This window comes from Talaromyces rugulosus, chromosome II (assembly GCF_013368755.1).
Source record: "Talaromyces rugulosus chromosome II, complete sequence".
Taxonomy (NCBI): Eukaryota; Fungi; Ascomycota; class Eurotiomycetes; order Eurotiales; family Trichocomaceae; genus Talaromyces; species Talaromyces rugulosus.
In genome coordinates this window covers 3,559,275-3,576,061 of record NC_049562.1, presented here as the reverse complement: position 1 = coordinate 3,576,061, position 16,787 = coordinate 3,559,275, and the positions used below count along the sequence as shown (strand labels likewise).

Below are 16,787 nucleotides of genomic sequence, written 5' to 3'. Positions count from 1 at the left end.
ATTAGCACTATTTTCCTCTGTTCTTTTTGTAACTCACATTCGTGCTAGTTACACCGAGCATTGGTAACCAGTGGGAACCCTTCTTCAGAAATCTTGAAATGGATTAATGAACTCTACTGTCACTGTGGACCACCTTCATATGGGGCAGTTCGCGTTGCAATGTTCGCATACCACTGTGTTCGTATCTGCAGTTCTATCCAAGGACTTATTAAACTAGGTGATCTCGACAAACTATTATCTAGTTCTGAATCCATCATAGACGACATTTATGCCACGATTCAATTATCATCTCATGGTCACCTAGATACAAAAAAGGTGCTGGAACTGGCGTCAGGCCTACATCGAAATACCAGTAAGCTCGCAGAGGACAATATTGCTCTTGATCTCTACCAAAGCGAATTCAAAATGCGGCTCTTAAGTTATGGTATCCAATTTTTACGTCATGTGTCTGAAATTCCAGTCTGTACATCTCAACAGCAAGAAGACTTTTCTCAGAGTCAGGATCACTACGTTAAAGAATTTCAAGATATGGCATCTCAAATTTTGTTCTTCACTATTTCCATGTGGGATATGGAGTCGATTGTTCTCTCTGATGAACTAAAACGGACAAAGGGTGGCACTCATTCTGCAGGGTTGCCAGATGCATTGCGAACATTGAATCCGTTAGCGTTGATTGCCCAGTCCAGTATCTCATTGTGTTGGCAGAAAACAACTGCGAAGAATATACTTGGATTGATGTACAAACGATTACGCGTTATGTGAGCATTATAACCAGGTATCGTCTCTCCCTGGTTTGAGCCTATACTGAGGGTGGTGTGGAATAAGGAGGCCATTTTGAATTTCGACCAATCAACAAAACCAGTGAGTTTATCACATGTCAGACAAACACCAATCGATGAGGGGCTGATTGATGGAATTAGTTACGGCATTATTAGAGTTAACTATACCTGGGATATATACCTAGATGTGGACATATATTTATCAATTTGATAATATTGGTATACCATTAAATCAACTGGTACGAAGCATTACTCTCACAGGCATATCATTCCGAGGTTGCGCTACAATTTTCCCAACTTTATATGTTTGATATGCCACCTCACCAAAAAGACGGGGTCCATCAGCCGGAAATTGGCTTTCAATATCAAATTCTCGGACTGTCATAGCCATAATTGCCCGCAGTTCCAACTGAGAAATCTCCTGGCCAATGCAGTTGCGAGGTCCTGATTCAAATGGCCGGTAAGCGTTCTTTTGGGGGTGATGGGGGTCGCCTTCTGGGACAAGCCAGCGCTCAGGAATACATTTCTCAGGATCAGGCCAATATGCTTCGTGACGGTGCACGGCTGCAGAGCAGCCAAATATCATCATCCCATTCGTCGGGTATCGTTCGCCTGTTTCGGGGTGTCTTAAAAAGAAATTTGGACTGCCAGCCCGCACGGTCCCTGCTGGTGTAAATAACCGCAGCGTCTCTTTAATTACCGCAGAAGTGTAGGGAAGTTGGTTCAGGAGAATCGGGTTGAGTTTGATCTTGGCTGGAGTCATTGCCAGGTCTAAGCCGAAGACTGAATCATGCTCGCGACGCATGGTATCCAGGATGGTTGGATTGCTGCAAAGTATGTGATAGAGATAGCAGAGAATCCCAGCCGTTGTTTCATGCCCGGCAAACATGAAGATCTTTAGATGTGCCACAATGGCATTGATAAAATTGTTATTTCGCAAAGCAGGTTCATCCTGGTTAGTGGATGATTGGATAGCAATACTAAGAATGGTTTTATAATCGTTTTCTTTTCCTTCTTGCCTCAAGATTTTCTCAATATGTGGTAGCAAGAAAGATTTCATGGTCAGATTGTTTTTCCACAGTGCAATTGGTCGAACTGGATTTAACATCGTTGTCAAAAATGCTAGTGGTTGATTATCGTAGCCAAGCCAGCTGGCTTGGTTCCTCATGGCGCTATAGAATGAGTTCATTTTAGTTTGCGAATGAAGTCGTGAGCCTCTAGTCAGGTGGTCAGCTATGAAAAAGGACAAGTTGCCGAAAACACCAATAATTACTGTATTCACTCACAGGACAATACGACTGATTACATCAACCGTCAACTTCTCAGCCTGTTGTTCTAAGGTCACCGTCTCTCCCGTCCTTGCAGCGTCTTTCAGCCAATCTCGAAAAACGTTAATCTCCTCTAATATCGCCGGCACACACGAAACTATATTTTGGGCTGAGAAGCCGGGGTTGAAAATACGCCTCCACTTCCTCCACTGCTCTCCTTCAGCAACGAGCAAGTCCTGACCTTGTGTAAAGGGCTGGAATTGTTGACGTAGAAACTCGTGCTTTGGCTGTGATTGCTCCTGTGTGAATTGGCTCATGATCCCTGGGTGGAAAACTGCGAGTAGTGGATTTCCGATGGGCCAGGTATCAATGTACACTAACCCTCGCGAGTCACAAATATCGGGGTACTCTTTCCTCAGGAGCATAGGAAGATAATGACCGTATATGTCGCTTGGGTACAAGCTCATGAGTTTGATAACAATTGGAAGATGTCCAAAAAGTAATGAATGAGGAAGGATGGGCTGAGGGGCTTGTTAGTATAGAACTAATGATAAGAGATTCACAGATAGCACTTACGATGCCATATTTCTTAGGAATATCTCGAATTAATTTTCTGACTTGGTAGAGGCGAATGCAGAACCTCACTATGCTGATCACGATGATAATGAAAACTCCTTTAAGGGCAGTCCGCGTGAGGTCTGCCGCATCCGTAGATACCAACATTGTGGGCTGATCGATGATCTGCTCTATTTTTGCTAGAGAATCCCAGAAATGTTCCTGCTGTAGAATTTAAAGGGATGTAGATCTCCTTGTACTTTCCTTATGACTTGCATCATTCAAAAAAATAAAAAATAAAAAATAATTTATCACTGCCCAAGAAGAAAGAAAATATATAGCATGGCAAATTTAAGTTACATGTATAACCAGCCTTTCCTATTTTGGAGGTCCATTCGGCATTTAAAAGAAATGGCCAATCAAGAGTGCATATGCTTATCCCTATATAAATAGCATCGCCATTATTACTGTTGGACTTTTAGTTAACTAGCACGCTACTGATTACTTATGAACCAATTGAGCTTAGTGCAAAATACGGTTGGATTTTTTGAATACAAGCCTGAGTTGCAGGATCATATATCTAGACATATTTAGAAGGTAGAAAGGATTTTGTATCGTTGCCTGGAAAGTGATCACCTAACAGGACCATCAATATCAGACCTTAGACCATATACCCAACTCTGCTGGCAATATGTGGGGAAATTAATAGTATTGCTCAATCGCTCTTCCCTTCTCGATCTTATAGACGAGGACTAATATGTAACGTCTCTCATGGAGAACGTAAACCGGATCATCGCTAGATGGGAAAACAATCAATCCAATACCCTGAATCATCTTTACAAATACTTCACTGAGCAAGACGACGAACGGATTTGAATAAATTGAAAGTTGTTCAGGAACAGTACACAGAATACCGCCTTGGGTTTAGCGGGGGAAATAATTGATAAGCTTCCCGGCAGGTCCCAGATAACGAAGCACAAGCTACGTAGTTACTTCACCCTGACAACCAACACCTCACAGCGAGCAATCTGAGAAAAAAATGCAGCCGTGCAGACTCTCACGCACCGCATGCTCGTGGTGCGTTGGACCTCGTCCCAATTTCCGAACGACATCGGTGCCCGGGAAGTCGTTCAATTATCCGCGAGGCTTCCAGACGGCGCCGACAACACCGGATATCGCGTTCGCTTTCGAGTAGGTCCCGCAACACTTCGCATCCGACTTGTTTCTTACCTGTTCCCTTTTTCAGCATTGACGGTGTCCTCCTTCGTTCTTCCAAACCGATTCCCGGCGCTGCAGACGCCCTCCGTACCTTGCAAGAACGCGGGATCCCCTTTATACTGCTCACAAATGGCGGAGGGAAACACGAGAGCGAGAGGGTAGCTGAAATCAGCGAGAAACTCCAGATTCCATTGGACCCCAGCGTGATTGTTCAAAGTCATTCTCCGTTTGCAGAGCTGGTTCATGGGGCGTTTGAGCAGGAAGCATTGGAAAACAAGTGCATCCTTGTTGCGGGAGGCGACGGTGATGGCTGCCGTCAGGTGGCACAAAGGTTCGTCCAGAGCTTCTATCTACGCTGGAGGTGTAGAATAATTCTGACCTGTGTGAAGATACGGATTCAAGTCTGTCGTGACTCCTGGTGACATATTCAATGCATACCCTGACATATGGCCATTTTCCAAACCATTCAAGGATTATTATAAAACATTCGCGCAGCCTCTTCCGAAACCCATCGATCCAAACGACCCATCCAAAAGCCTGAAAATTGACGCCATGTTTGTGTTCAATGACCCTCGGGACTGGGGGCTCGATGCCCAAGTCATAGTCGACCTGCTCCTATCATCACAAGGCATCTTTGGAACATTGTCTGAGAAGAACGGCAAATCAGATCTGCCCAACCGTGGCTACCAGCAAGATGATCAACCACCTTTGTATTTCTCAAACCCGGATCTCTGGTGGGCTGCAGCCTACCATCTTCCACGACTTGGCCAAGGTGGATTTCGAGAAGCTCTGGAAGGCACATGGGCAGCCGTAACCGGAGGCCCAGCACAGGGCGTTGAGCTTATCAAAACAGTGGTCGGAAAACCATATGGACTGACTTATAGATTCGCAGAAAATCAGCTACTACGAAATCGGGCTAGAGCTTTCCGTTCTAAAAACCTGCCGCCAGTCAAGAAAGTCTTTATGGTCGGCGATAATCCTGAATCTGACATACGCGGAGCGAACTCGTACAAGAGTGAATATGGAAGCGAATGGCACTCTATTCTAGTACGAACCGGTGTCTACAATGGCGGGCAGCCTTCGTACACTCCCAAGACGATTGTCGATGATGTTCAACACGCAGTGAACTGGGCCCTGAAGACATCCGTATAAAAGAGTGACGCTATCGGTTGTCTCGGATAGTTTGTGTCGTGTACTTCATATATACATATACATATTGCATATAGACTCTGCCTTGCATGTTCGCCATTGATTATTTTAATTATCTGTTTCCAAATTGCTTGGTAGTAAATATTTCACTTTATGGAGATAGGCCCACGTGACGTCCGAGAAGGGGTTGCTACTTAGGGCTCAGGGCTGGGTCCATCGAGGGGCTGCGGGCCGCGGGGCTTTCCTTCTATAGAGAAAGAAGTTTTGTTTGGGCTCCGTGACTCATTCTGCGACCTGGAGCCGGAGTCAATTCGTCTCAATTCAACACTAGCTGTTTATTCAAGCTTTGGGATTTCTTCCCTCTGACTTCAACTTTTCATCTATTTTCTCCTCATCGCGATCGAGAACATGGCCGACTCAACCCTCCCCCACCGTCCAAAGCCTGAGGAGGGCCCCGAGGCTGCCGCCGCTTCCACTGGGGATGGTGCAGCTCCCCCCAGCAAAGGTGCGCTGAAGAAAGCGGCCAAGGAGAAGGCCAAGGCAGAGAAAGCTGCTGCACGGGCTGCCCAGGAGCAGGCGCAAAAGGCTATCCAAGCTGTCGACACTGCGGTTGGATTGTACGGCAAATTGCCGCAGACCGAAGATTCCGTGTCTCCAGTCCAGTTCTTGCAACTCGGAGAGGAACATTACGAGAAGGAAGTCACCGTTGTCGCTCGCGTGGAGAACACCAGATCACAGAGCGCCAAACTCGGTTTCCTCATGCTCCGGCAACAAGGAAAGAAGCTTCAAACCGTCATCGCAGCGCCACCAGAGGGTCCTGTTTCGAGACAAATGGTCAAATGGACTGCTACTCTCAATGTCAACTCCATTGTTCAGGTCACCGGCATTGCGAAAAAGCCAGCTGTCCCCATCGCGTCTGCACACCTATCTGAGCTCGAGCTGCAAATCAAGAAGATCTACCTGATCTCCCAATCAGTGGAAACGCTCCCCATGCAAGTCAAGGATGCTGAACGGCCTCCGCCCCTTGGCGATATTGTCGAAGGTGAACCCGAAGTTGACGCTGAAGGTGCCCCGATCGTCACACTCAAGACTCGTTTGGACAACCGTGCCATCGATCTCCAGACCGAGACTAATCAGGCCATTACGTGGATATCCAGTGGAGTCGCCCAGTTGTTTACAGAGTACATGCTCAAGAGTGGTTCGCGGTGGATCTTCACATCGAAACTGAATGGATCATCAACAGAGGGAGGAAGTGAAGTTTTCGAGGTCAAATATTTCAAGAGAAATGCATACCTGGCCCAGAGCCCCCAACTCCACAAACAGATTTGTATTGCGGGTGATATGGGAAGCGTCTTCGAAGTTGGTCCTGTTTTCCGTGCGGAAGAGAGTAATACCCACCGCCATTTAACCGAGGTATGTGATTTCTCTCCTCTCCCCGGTCTATTTCTAACTAGCTACCCAGTTTACCGGTCTTGATTTCGAGAAAACTTTCGAGAACCATTATCACGAGGTTCTTGGATTTGCAGAGGACATGCTTGTTTTCATTCTTACACAACTGAAGGAACGTTACCAGAAAGAAATTGCCGTTATTCAAAAGTCATACCCGAAGGCGGGCGACTTCAAACTTCCTAAAGATGGAAAGGCACTTCGGTTGAACTATATGGACGGCGTTGCATTGCTAAAGGAAGCTGGAGTTGACACCTCTGAACAAGAGCGATTCGAAAACGACTTTACCACTGCTATGGAGAAACGGCTAGGACAGATAATCCGCGATAAGTACGACACCGACTTTTACGTCCTCGACAAGTTCCCCATGGCAGTTCGACCATTCTACACCAAGGCAGACCCGGAGAATCCTACCTTTTCAAACTCGTACGACTTCTTCATGCGCGGTGAGGAAATCATGTCCGGAGCTCAGCGTATCAACGAAGTCAAGGAGCTAGAAGAGAGCATGTCTGCCAAAGGCCTTGACCCCACAGCAGACGGCTTTCAAGACTACCTCAATGCTTTCCGACAAGGATGTCCTCCACACGCTGGCGGTGGTCTAGGTCTGAATCGTATTGTGATGTTCTTCCTGGGTCTGCCGAACATTCGGTTGGCGACTTTGTTCCCCCGTGATCCGCAACGCTTGAAGCCATAAACAATACCCCGGCATATTATTGGTTTCGATATACCGTCCTTATCTTCAAAAGAATTCTATCTGTACACTGTTGTCAAATGAATGTAGCTTTCACACTAGGCAAAGTTAAGTAGAGCTTCGTCGTAACTAGCTATTCCGTACTAGGTGTAGCTTAATGAAGATCAGAAGCATCATATTCTCAAAAGAGCTTTAAATTTTTTTTATTTAGAATCAAACAAGAATGAAGACAATATTTCTAAAAATGTGCAAGACATTTGAAAGATGTCGAAATTTATTTCATGGCGGATGCATTGGTTTAGTGACATCAGAGGCCTGCCTAATCTTTTTCAGTAAAGCGGCTTCCGCTCCAGGCAAATGATTCACCACCAATATTTTCCCCCCTTCCAACACACGATCCTACCTTGCGCAAGAGGCAGAAATGCCTGAAAAACGCAAGACAGATGCGGAGCCTGAAGTCGATTTACTTTCTGCTAAACGCGCACGCCAACAGCTTTCATACGCCGATTTAGACAGTGCTGAGACAGGGCCAGCACCTACTGGCGGAGCTTCGCATGAACCTGACCACGACGAGAGCGATAGACACGAGTCTATTGGACATGGCGACGATGAGACGACTGGGCATACGAATGTAGCTCGCAAGCAGAATAGCAATCAGCGCCAAAATAACAGCAGCAATAGCAACACGCGGCCTCGCGTCGATCCTGTCTACGGCCAGAGGAGCGCGTTTCCGGGTCTGGATGATCTCGGCTCCGACCAGCTTTTCTACGGCCCAGCTGAAGATGGTCTGGAATATCTGCGCATGGTTCGGTAAGTTTTCTATACATATGTTTATGAAACTCAGCTGAGATTGTTTTCTTTTGTTTGTTCTTTCAGACATGCAGTTGCCTGGTCAGTGCTAATGTGTGGCCGGTTTGCGGCTATTATATAGGTCCGAAGCAAACTCGTTACCTTCGCTTTTTGTCGCAGCAAAGGCTACCACGGAAATACAAGATGGAGACGTGTTGGAAGGGGAGCAGAATCAACATGAAATAGCAGCAGACAACTCAATACCGGGACAACAAGACGCGAAGGAAGACAAGAACCGAAGTGGCTTCATTCTCGTTGATGGTGTTGTCATTGGAATGGCATCTAGCACCGTGGATTCCTCTACGGAAGAAAATAGCTCGAACGTGCAGTCATCATATTATGCCACGCTATGCCATCGGTTCGTTCATTTACAACGCACGTTGAGATACTCGCCTCCTGCCGCTGCTATCTCAAACCTTGACCAAACCCATCCTATTACCTTTTTTTACCATATCAAATCAGCTCGAGTGGAATGGAGGCAAGTTATTTTCCGTTCGGATCCTCAGATGGTACAGCTGGCTTGTATGGACATGCAATCCGTCCTGAACGTGCTTCGACTGATAGGCGACATCATCTCTGAATGTATAAATGGCGGAGATGCCACCCAAATCCGCCGCATCGGTGCATGGGCATGGGGGCTTCTAGGTAGATGTCGCGATGTTGGTGAACTCAGCAGTGAGGAAGTCTGCGAGCTCCGATACATTGGAAGACAAGCCGTCAGCGCTCTAGTCAAACTGAAAAAACTGGCAATTAAAGATTTAGAAGAAGATGAGAGCATGGACTTGGGACCTGAAGACAACAAGCCGAGTGACGAAGCAAATCCGCTTGCTGAAACTACAGAGACTGCTACACTCGGTAATTCAACAGATGAAATAGCAGACACGTCCATACCGATACCAACAACCAAGCCTCTTCTTCCCTTAGGCGAAACAGAGACCGCAGACGATCTTGAAGCAGCTAAGCTTCGTCTTCAGTCTCGGCTCCGGGAAAGCGCAGATCGTGAAGACCAGGAACTGAAAGCCGATCTGGCGGAGAGACGGAGACGAAACACCTCATCCCCATTAGGTGGTGATGACCACGACGACGACGACGATGATGATGATGACGAAGTGCTAGAGGACGGTCGAAATCAGGATATAGAACCAGAAGACCCCCCTCAAAATACACCACAAAACAGAGACAGCCAAAGCCGTGCGCTTCTCGACATGGTCATTACCGTCGTGGGAGAGTTCTACGGCCAAAAGGATCTCTTACTCCAGAGAGATGTCTGGCTGTGAACAGAAAGTCTTGACCGTTTGGAACTATCATTTTTAAGTTTTAAGAACATAAAATTGTAATATTATGAGGCTGAATCTGAAATACCCAAAGTTAAACAATCAAATATCATCGATGTTTCTAGTAGTATAAAGTTTATATTGTTATGCTTATCATTATCAAGTCATAAACGTAAACGTAAATCTCGTCAATATTCACCCTTAGATGGGTTAACATTGCCTTCGTCGTCTTCCAATGCTTCCCAAATCGCCCGTCGTGTGCAATCATCTTGTACCCACTGCTCAATTCTGCCCACGATATCACCCACCAACCATTCATAATATAACCCGTTAGGCATGAATATCGATTGATGAGCAACTACTTCGTCAACATCAGGTATGAAAAGACGCACCCAGAGAGGGTCTGGGGTGTCGCCAATCTTGGGCAGGACGCAGAATTTGCGATCTTTGGGGGGCTTCTCTGACGAGCCTCGTTTAGAATCTGTCCGGCTTGGCTGTGTTTCCGGTAACGAAAAATTGTCCGGGTCATCCCCCTTGGTGATTGAATTGGTGATACTGTCTCCGTCTGTTGGTTCAAGAGCGTCTGTTAGCGAGGGCGATGGGTTAAGTTTTTTATGTTTCTTCTTGAGCTGTTCTAGAAGCTTTTTCCGCTCTTTTATTGTTTTCTCGCATTCCTTTTTAGCTTGCTCTTGAAATTTGAGTAATCGGGTATACTCTTTTTGGGCTTGTTTCAGTAAATCTTTCTCTTCAAACTGTGATGGGTCAATCGCTGATGGAGTATCAGGTATGGTCGGAAGAGGCGGTAAAAGGTCTAGGAGCGACGCAAATTTGTCGTCCGTAGTAGGTTGCACCAGTAGGTTATCGTCTCCTTTATCTGGTAAAGTGGCACTCTCCATAGGCTCGTGCTCATCCATTGGGTTTGGATCGACGCTGTTTAAGCCGTTGTCGCCTTCTGAATCTTCCTCGGTGAGTACAGGACTTGAAGGCTCAAGAACATCAATGGCAGGTCCCGCATCCTGTTTGGTGGCTTCCCTGCTTTCGTTCGATTCATCATTGATAGAACCAAGAGTATCCACTAGTTGTGACTTTTTAGGAAACCCTCGGCTCGCAGTGTAGTAATTGACGAATCTGATCCTCCGCAGCAAGCGGCCTTGAGGATCACGTTTCAGGTTCATGCTGTCAACGGCCTCCAACTCCTTCAATCTCGAGTATCGCCGGCGAAGACCTGAATAGTCGGTCAAGCATCCACCGAATTCAAAATAAGATGTCGCATACTCCTTCATTGCGCTTGTTACCTGCCCTGTGTTCTTCTTCAAGAAGTGAAGCATCCCATCTAACTGGCTTCGTTTTGTCCGACGAACGTCATTCGGAAATGCAGGGTCATAATTGGAATCCGGGTTCTGCTTAAACCAAGAAGATGTTTTTTCTAAACCGAAAAGTTCTGTACCAATAGATGCCAACCCTGGCCGTTCTGCTGCATCATCTTGAGGCGATTCGTCGCTGCGTTTGGGCTGAAATAAGCTGGCTATTCCTGTACCGACTATACCTGGGTGTAACCCCAGAAAAGGGACATCAAAATTGATCAAACCAAGAATATTGTGCTTGAATATATCGAGACCGTTTGTTGAATCGGACTCGTTCAAAGCCACTTCTGCGCTCAGGATTCCACCAAGACTATGACCAAGTAAAAGCACATCGGTATCGTGGGATTCGTGCGGCAGCAACCTAACTCAAAGTCAATTAAATGACGCCATTGTTTCAGAAATCCGAACATACCATTCACTGAAGTCATCACGAGCAATGTTCATGGCCCGACGTGATTTGTATCGCGGATAGACCTTGGAATAGACCACATGTGATTCCGCAAGGCTTTTGGTGACCAGATTGTGTACATGGACAGGAAACTTCTGAAAACTGGTCTCTTCACCCATAAATCCATGGATGTAGATAAGAAGTAGCTTTCGTCGTCCATCTATAGGGCTTTCCGATGGACCCAAGGAGGTGGTCGAGGAATAATTCTTGTTGGAGTCATCCCACCAGGAATAAGCATTTTGAGACGAATTGCTCCGCCCATTTTTAGAGATGGAGCTTTCCAAAGACCCAGAGGACTCGGTCAGATGTAACTGTCTTATTTGGTCTGCTGGACGAGGTTGCTCTGGAGGGTCACGTCCATAATCATGTGATGATTGCGAGCCCGATCGGGATTCTCCTTCCCACATATCCCAAAGTGACCTTTTGTTTCTTCTGCAGTCAAGCCGTTAGATATAAAATCTGACGAACATACAGGAAGTGTAAATATTATCCCGAATAATCTTGTGAGTTGTGGAAAGTAAGTTACCCACGGGTCGGCGATATTGATAACGAATGGCGGGCCAGGCTCCTGCGTCATAACACAGGCTAACTTAGCTTCCCGGCTTCACCCTCCTCCCACCTCATATCCATCACAAAGCCAGGAACGCACACGGTATCGCCCTCTTGAAAGAGGTATATGCGTTAATTACCATGCCTTCGACGATCGAAATCAGTATTCCAAACGCGACTTTAACGGAGGATTTCACCACGTACAACATCACCATCCGACTCCCGCTGCGATCTTTCGTCGTTCAGAAGCGATATTCGGAATTTGTATCCTTCCATGACGCGCTTGTTCACCAAGTAGGGACCCAGCCCCCTGTGCCTCTTCCGAAGAAATCATGGTTTCATAATACGAATTCAAACGAGAGACTGCGGGAGGAGCGACGACAAGGACTGGAGAAATACCTGCAAGCAATCAACAGCGCCGAAGATCAGCGCTGGCGAAACACAAGTGTATGGAGGTCTTTCTTGAATCTACCAAGCCAGTCCACTTCAACAAACAGTGGACCATCTGCGAGGCTGCATAAAGCCATCACTGGTCCAGGTGGTGTCGAATCTGCACCGATCATAGACCCGGTGCTGTGGCTGGACTGCCACCGCGAACTTAAATCGCATCTGCACGATGCACGCCTTTACCTCACAAGACGTGATCAGGCTACCACACCTCAGAAACAGCATGAAAGCTCTGCGCACGCAAAGAGCAGCTTGAACAAGTCTGGAACAATGATAACGGCCCTTGAGGGAGGATTGAAAGATACTGGCAATGACTCTTGGGCAGGAAGTGGACTTGGAGACGGCGAAATCAGGCGGAGAAGGGATCTCCTTGTCAGCGCCAAGAAAGAAAAGGATGGCTTGGAGAATTTACACAACGCAATGATGCAGAAGAGCAAACTGGACGCTACTGTCGCGTCTATTCAGGACAAGGACAAGCTTATGGGATCCGCAAAGCCTCGTGTGGGCCGCGTCCTTGGGAAGGAAACTGACAAGACACGTGAATTGGACAATCAAGGAGTGCTCCAGCTCCAAAAGCAGACTATGGAGACTCAGGATAAGAGCGTGGATGAGTTGATGAAGATCATCTTGCGACAACGCGAACTGGGAGTTGCTATCAATAATGAACTGGAGGTTCAGAATGAGCTTTTGAACTTAACTGATGAGGATGTAGACAGGTTAGTGTTTTATTTTTATTATGTTATGGTCGAGTTGACGCCAGCTAACTGTCCTGGCAGATTGCAACGCAAGATCGAAATAGGCAACAAGCGAGTTGGCAAGATTTCATAAAGGCTATATCGTCTGGAGTAAGTGAACTTAAGATGCCACATGGACGATTTTTACAGCTACGATATACCCCTTGTTCTCATAGACATCACGTCATTCTCTTACATGGACTTGCATGGACTGGACATTTAGCGATTTTTTTAACACTGTTTATGGCAAGGCATTTGATTTTCAAGCTAGTACATAGCTAGTTTCTAATAATTATTTGGAAGACAGGAACTGGTGCAGATATTAGCTTTGATCTGGTCATATAAATCTTACGAAAGTAAACTCACTTCCTTGGCCTCTTGTTCAGTAACTTGAACTCGATCAGATGTCTTTGTGTCAACCAGACCAATTTTGGACCGTCGGATAAGCCACCACAGTTCTTGTCGATCCCCACCCAATTTCTCTTTCAGTATATTGTCCTTGAGTCGTCGTAAGAAGTCGTTGTATAGCCCTGGTTCTTCATAATCAACAAGCTCTTCCCGTAGCACACCGAGCTCTTCAACAACACGGTCGTAGTTTGCGTCTCCGAAACTCTTTCGGATATGATTCTCAATGATCTTCTCCATCTGCCGAACAGCGTCCTTGATGACATCAATGTTCTCGGCACTTGCAAGAGTTTGTTTGAATTCTGGAATCGCATTTTCTGGCGATATCTTGACTCTCTTTTCATGGTGAAGCAACTCGTCTACGTCAAGACCCGAGAGGGGCTTGTCGATCTCGCGGTCACGTTTGCGGCCTTTGACCTTGGGTGGAACTGTTTACAAAGACAGTTAGCAAGATTTGAGGTTAGTACTGCCGTACAGAGTTTGTTATTACCTTTCTTTACATCGGCTGTCTTTATGATGCGATCCAGGTACTTCTTTGCGCGCGCTTGGACTTCTTCAGGCGGCTTAGAGAATTGCGTGAGTTTCTTAGATGGTGGTGGTAAGGGCTCATTCGGATGGATAGCTCGCCACCGGATTGCTTGTTCAAGGCGATGGAGTAAGGGCGAGAAGGAGTCTTCCATTGGTATGGCATCAACGGTCTCTCTGATGAATTGTCAGCGGCCATTGGGTACATGCAAATAAAACAAGAAGTGTACGAACCCTTCCTCGTCTTTCTCGACAAGCTCCATACTGTCAACATATTTGCTCATTGCGTTCATCAAATCCTCACTGGGCAGATTTCGATGTTCGTCGACCGTCTTCCCGGATACAGTGAGCACTCTATCCAGCGGCGGGAACTTGTACGATCGAACATCTTCGACAAATGGAAGTTGTACTTCCAGCAGGCATTCAAAATCGGGCTCGATAGATGGTGCTAGGAGGACTAAGAGGGGGTTTCTGTTGTCTTTTACCACAAGTCGCGCCACAGCATAGCAGTCTAGCTCAAACAAGGCATGTATGAAAGATGAGAGGGCCAAGCTTGCTTTTTCGTTTGTCTTTTGTGCAATTATTACATTGCTTGTTGACATGTTCATAAATCGATCGTACTGATATGAATAGGTTAGCACTTCGGTGCAAAATAGGGATTAAAAGCACCATACCCGGTCATTCTGGACAAACCCTATCAGCTCCAATCCCGCATCTGTCTCCAATTTCGTAATATTTTCGTCGGATTCGCTAATGTGAACGGCAGTCCTTCCATATTCGTAACCCTTGGCTAGCTCGTCACGTTCGAATTCTCGTTTGCCCCCAGCAGCGGAAGGATCGTTAACATGGTATGTTCGGGCGTTACGAACACTGACCAGATTTTCGTCAATAGATGCACCCTGACCTGCAGCCACTGTTGCTGAAGACTGTGCGCTCTCTTCTCCAGATGACTTCACTACAAAAGAGCTGGCAGTAGGCGGCCTTGCAGCGTATGTTCGGTAGTAGCGTTCCACCTGGATTCGAAGAGCGGTGTCATATTGGGTCGGATCTCCTAGCTTGAGCTCTCCCTTGAAAGATGGGATCCCACGAACGACTTTGACACGAGGTGTGTCTAACTCTTCTGTCGCTTGCGCCAATGTACCGTATACACCGTCACAATCTTCGACAAGACTGCGCAGCAATGCTTCATTTTCGGACTGTCATGATGATTAGTATCTTGTCTCGCCATAAACATGAGTACTAAACCATACTTTTGTTTCGGTTTTGTCTTCTTCTTTGAAGCCATATTCTGGGTCATCGAAATCGGCTCCTCTGGAACGCTGTTAGTGTTGATGAATCATATATGTTGTCATCGGAGGACGCACAGAACAACGAGCTCTATATTGTCGGATTTGAGTTTATCCACAATTTTATCGAATTCATCCGAACTCATTGGGCCTTCACCATTGGTGACCAAGATGATTTTTCGCCTGTATTTTAATTTCTTTGTGTAGGTGTTGATCATCTGGATGGCAATGACCAACGACGAGATGGCTAAATTTGCGTTAGAAATTTGGAATTACCAACAAAGAAAGAATTGCAACAAACCATCACCCCTATTAGTCTGGCTAGGCTTAATCTCTTCACGAAGTCTCCGTAGGTCTGGCATGAGCATCCTTGAAACTTTTCAGTAGACAGCCCAGTTAATTCGCCCAGTAAGACATACTGTCCAATATTCTGCATCACCGAGATATGCTCATAGCTATCGTCGTCTGACAGCTCATTATTCGTTTCTGCACAAGGAGTTAGCGTTGGTTTACACAAAATAAACAGGGCTGGCTATACTCACGGTCTGTTCTCAACCCAACTACACCAATAGTTGCAGTTTTCCGGCCTGTCGAAACCTTTAAAAACGACGGTTACTTTGGAGGTCGATAAAATATATAGGCAAAATGTGTACACATACTGTTGTGGTTATCTTATCCCATACATATTGCATTGCCCAATCGAGATCGGAGATGGATCGTCCATTCTTCTGCTCTCCCATCGACTTTCCAACATCAACCACGTACACAGTCGCTTCTTTGTCCGCCATTATGTACGGTTCAATAGCCACCTAGGAAGAACCGGTGCTTTGTGTCAACGAGAAAGTGAGTTGCGAGGGAGCGTTTTATCACCAGCCCGGGCAGGCAGCTCTCTCCAGGCAGACGCGTGCTAGTCCCCTTTTAGATTCCACCTAGAACGCGGAACCACGTGATATATAAATTTTTAGTGGACCGGGAAAAGAGCGGGGGCCCCACACGGGAGATTCCGACATTCCGTCATCAGTCGACATCGTCTGCTTCTCCTTGCTCGCTCAAATAACTACAATATTCGGGCTGTGTAACCATGTCTTCTCTTCTCGGGCCGTTTCATATCATCAGGTTAGTCCTTGAGTCCCGGATCGCGACCTCAGTATGCTTACCTATTCTCCAGCTATGGCACTCTACTGGGTGTCGAAGTCTTTCAGGTATGCTATTCAATAGACCCATTAAAAAAAAGGCAAGTAGAGCAACAATTCTTACTATTTTAAGAGCTTCATCGGAGGAATAGTTGCATTCAGGACCCTTCCTCGACCGCAATTCGCCGCCCTGCAGAATAAGTTATTCCCGATATACTTTACTTTGCAGAGCGGCCTACCACTGGCACTGGCCCTTACGTATCCTGGAAGCTTCGGTAGTTTATCTAGCATTTCCGGCGTGATCTCTGAACAAAACCAGCTTTCTGTCCTTTTGCCATTGACATTAATCACCGTGTCTGGTTTGGCCAACCTGCTCTACTTTACTCCCTTGGTCAACAAGACTATGAAAGAGAGATTACACCAAGGTTTGTCCTCTAGATCGCTTTTTCACAAAATCTTTTTAATACTCATGTTTCTTATAGAGTCTATTGATGGAAAAAAGTCCTACGACGCCCCTCCCCACTCCCAGAAGATGACCGAACTAAACAAAAAGTTTGGCAAGCTACATGGCGTTTCGACTTTGATTAATCTCGGCGCTGTTATTGCCACCCTGGCATATGGAGTTGTGTTGGGTGGTCGTCTTCAATAGGCTCTAAGCAACCCTAAA

At 46.4% G+C, this 16,787-nt stretch overlaps 8 protein-coding genes across 8 annotated transcripts; 5 read left to right on the top strand and 3 right to left on the bottom strand.

Moving 5' to 3' along the window:
* Window positions 1-1,011: 1,011 nt before the first annotated feature.
* TRUGW13939_03705 (uncharacterized protein) lies at window positions 1,012-2,770 on the bottom strand (the record flags this gene model as incomplete). The annotated part of the gene is made up of 3 exons (XM_035486885.1): window positions 1,012-1,996; window positions 2,066-2,568; window positions 2,624-2,770. 3 exons carry the CDS (start codon window positions 2,768-2,770, stop codon window positions 1,012-1,014), a joined length of 1,635 nt encoding a protein of 544 aa, XP_035342778.1.
* Window positions 2,771-3,641: 871 nt separating this feature from the next.
* TRUGW13939_03704 (uncharacterized protein) lies at window positions 3,642-4,972 on the top strand (the record flags this gene model as incomplete). The annotated part of the gene is made up of 3 exons (XM_035486884.1): window positions 3,642-3,793; window positions 3,849-4,151; window positions 4,210-4,972. The coding sequence occupies 3 exons, from the start codon at window positions 3,642-3,644 to the stop codon at window positions 4,970-4,972; spliced, it is 1,218 nt and encodes a 405-aa protein (XP_035342777.1).
* Window positions 4,973-5,377: 405 nt separating this feature from the next.
* On the top strand, window positions 5,378-7,109 carry TRUGW13939_03703 (uncharacterized protein; the record flags this gene model as incomplete). Its single annotated transcript, XM_035486883.1, has 2 exons — window positions 5,378-6,382; window positions 6,432-7,109. The coding sequence occupies 2 exons, from the start codon at window positions 5,378-5,380 to the stop codon at window positions 7,107-7,109; spliced, it is 1,683 nt and encodes a 560-aa protein (XP_035342776.1).
* A 418-nt stretch (window positions 7,110-7,527) lies between these two features.
* Window positions 7,528-9,232, top strand: TRUGW13939_03702 (uncharacterized protein; the record flags this gene model as incomplete). Its single annotated transcript, XM_035486882.1, has 2 exons — window positions 7,528-7,916; window positions 8,038-9,232. The coding sequence occupies 2 exons, from the start codon at window positions 7,528-7,530 to the stop codon at window positions 9,230-9,232; spliced, it is 1,584 nt and encodes a 527-aa protein (XP_035342775.1).
* A 185-nt stretch (window positions 9,233-9,417) lies between these two features.
* Window positions 9,418-11,448, bottom strand: TRUGW13939_03701 (uncharacterized protein; the record flags this gene model as incomplete). The annotated part of the gene is made up of 2 exons (XM_035486881.1): window positions 9,418-10,954; window positions 11,006-11,448. 2 exons carry the CDS (start codon window positions 11,446-11,448, stop codon window positions 9,418-9,420), a joined length of 1,980 nt encoding a protein of 659 aa, XP_035342774.1.
* Window positions 11,449-11,731: 283 nt separating this feature from the next.
* Window positions 11,732-12,865, top strand: TRUGW13939_03700 (uncharacterized protein; the record flags this gene model as incomplete). The annotated part of the gene is made up of 2 exons (XM_035486880.1): window positions 11,732-12,753; window positions 12,814-12,865. 2 exons carry the CDS (start codon window positions 11,732-11,734, stop codon window positions 12,863-12,865), a joined length of 1,074 nt encoding a protein of 357 aa, XP_035342773.1.
* A 198-nt stretch (window positions 12,866-13,063) lies between these two features.
* On the bottom strand, window positions 13,064-15,775 carry TRUGW13939_03699 (uncharacterized protein; the record flags this gene model as incomplete). Its single annotated transcript, XM_035486879.1, has 11 exons — window positions 13,064-13,081; window positions 13,138-13,604; window positions 13,667-13,878; window positions 13,936-14,321; window positions 14,376-14,897; window positions 14,952-15,012; window positions 15,066-15,234; window positions 15,289-15,356; window positions 15,407-15,473; window positions 15,530-15,584; window positions 15,647-15,775. 11 exons carry the CDS (start codon window positions 15,773-15,775, stop codon window positions 13,064-13,066), a joined length of 2,154 nt encoding a protein of 717 aa, XP_035342772.1.
* A 293-nt stretch (window positions 15,776-16,068) lies between these two features.
* Window positions 16,069-16,769, top strand: TRUGW13939_03698 (uncharacterized protein; the record flags this gene model as incomplete). The annotated part of the gene is made up of 4 exons (XM_035486878.1): window positions 16,069-16,103; window positions 16,156-16,189; window positions 16,254-16,545; window positions 16,603-16,769. The coding sequence occupies 4 exons, from the start codon at window positions 16,069-16,071 to the stop codon at window positions 16,767-16,769; spliced, it is 528 nt and encodes a 175-aa protein (XP_035342771.1).
* Between the last annotated feature and the right edge of the window lie 18 nt (window positions 16,770-16,787).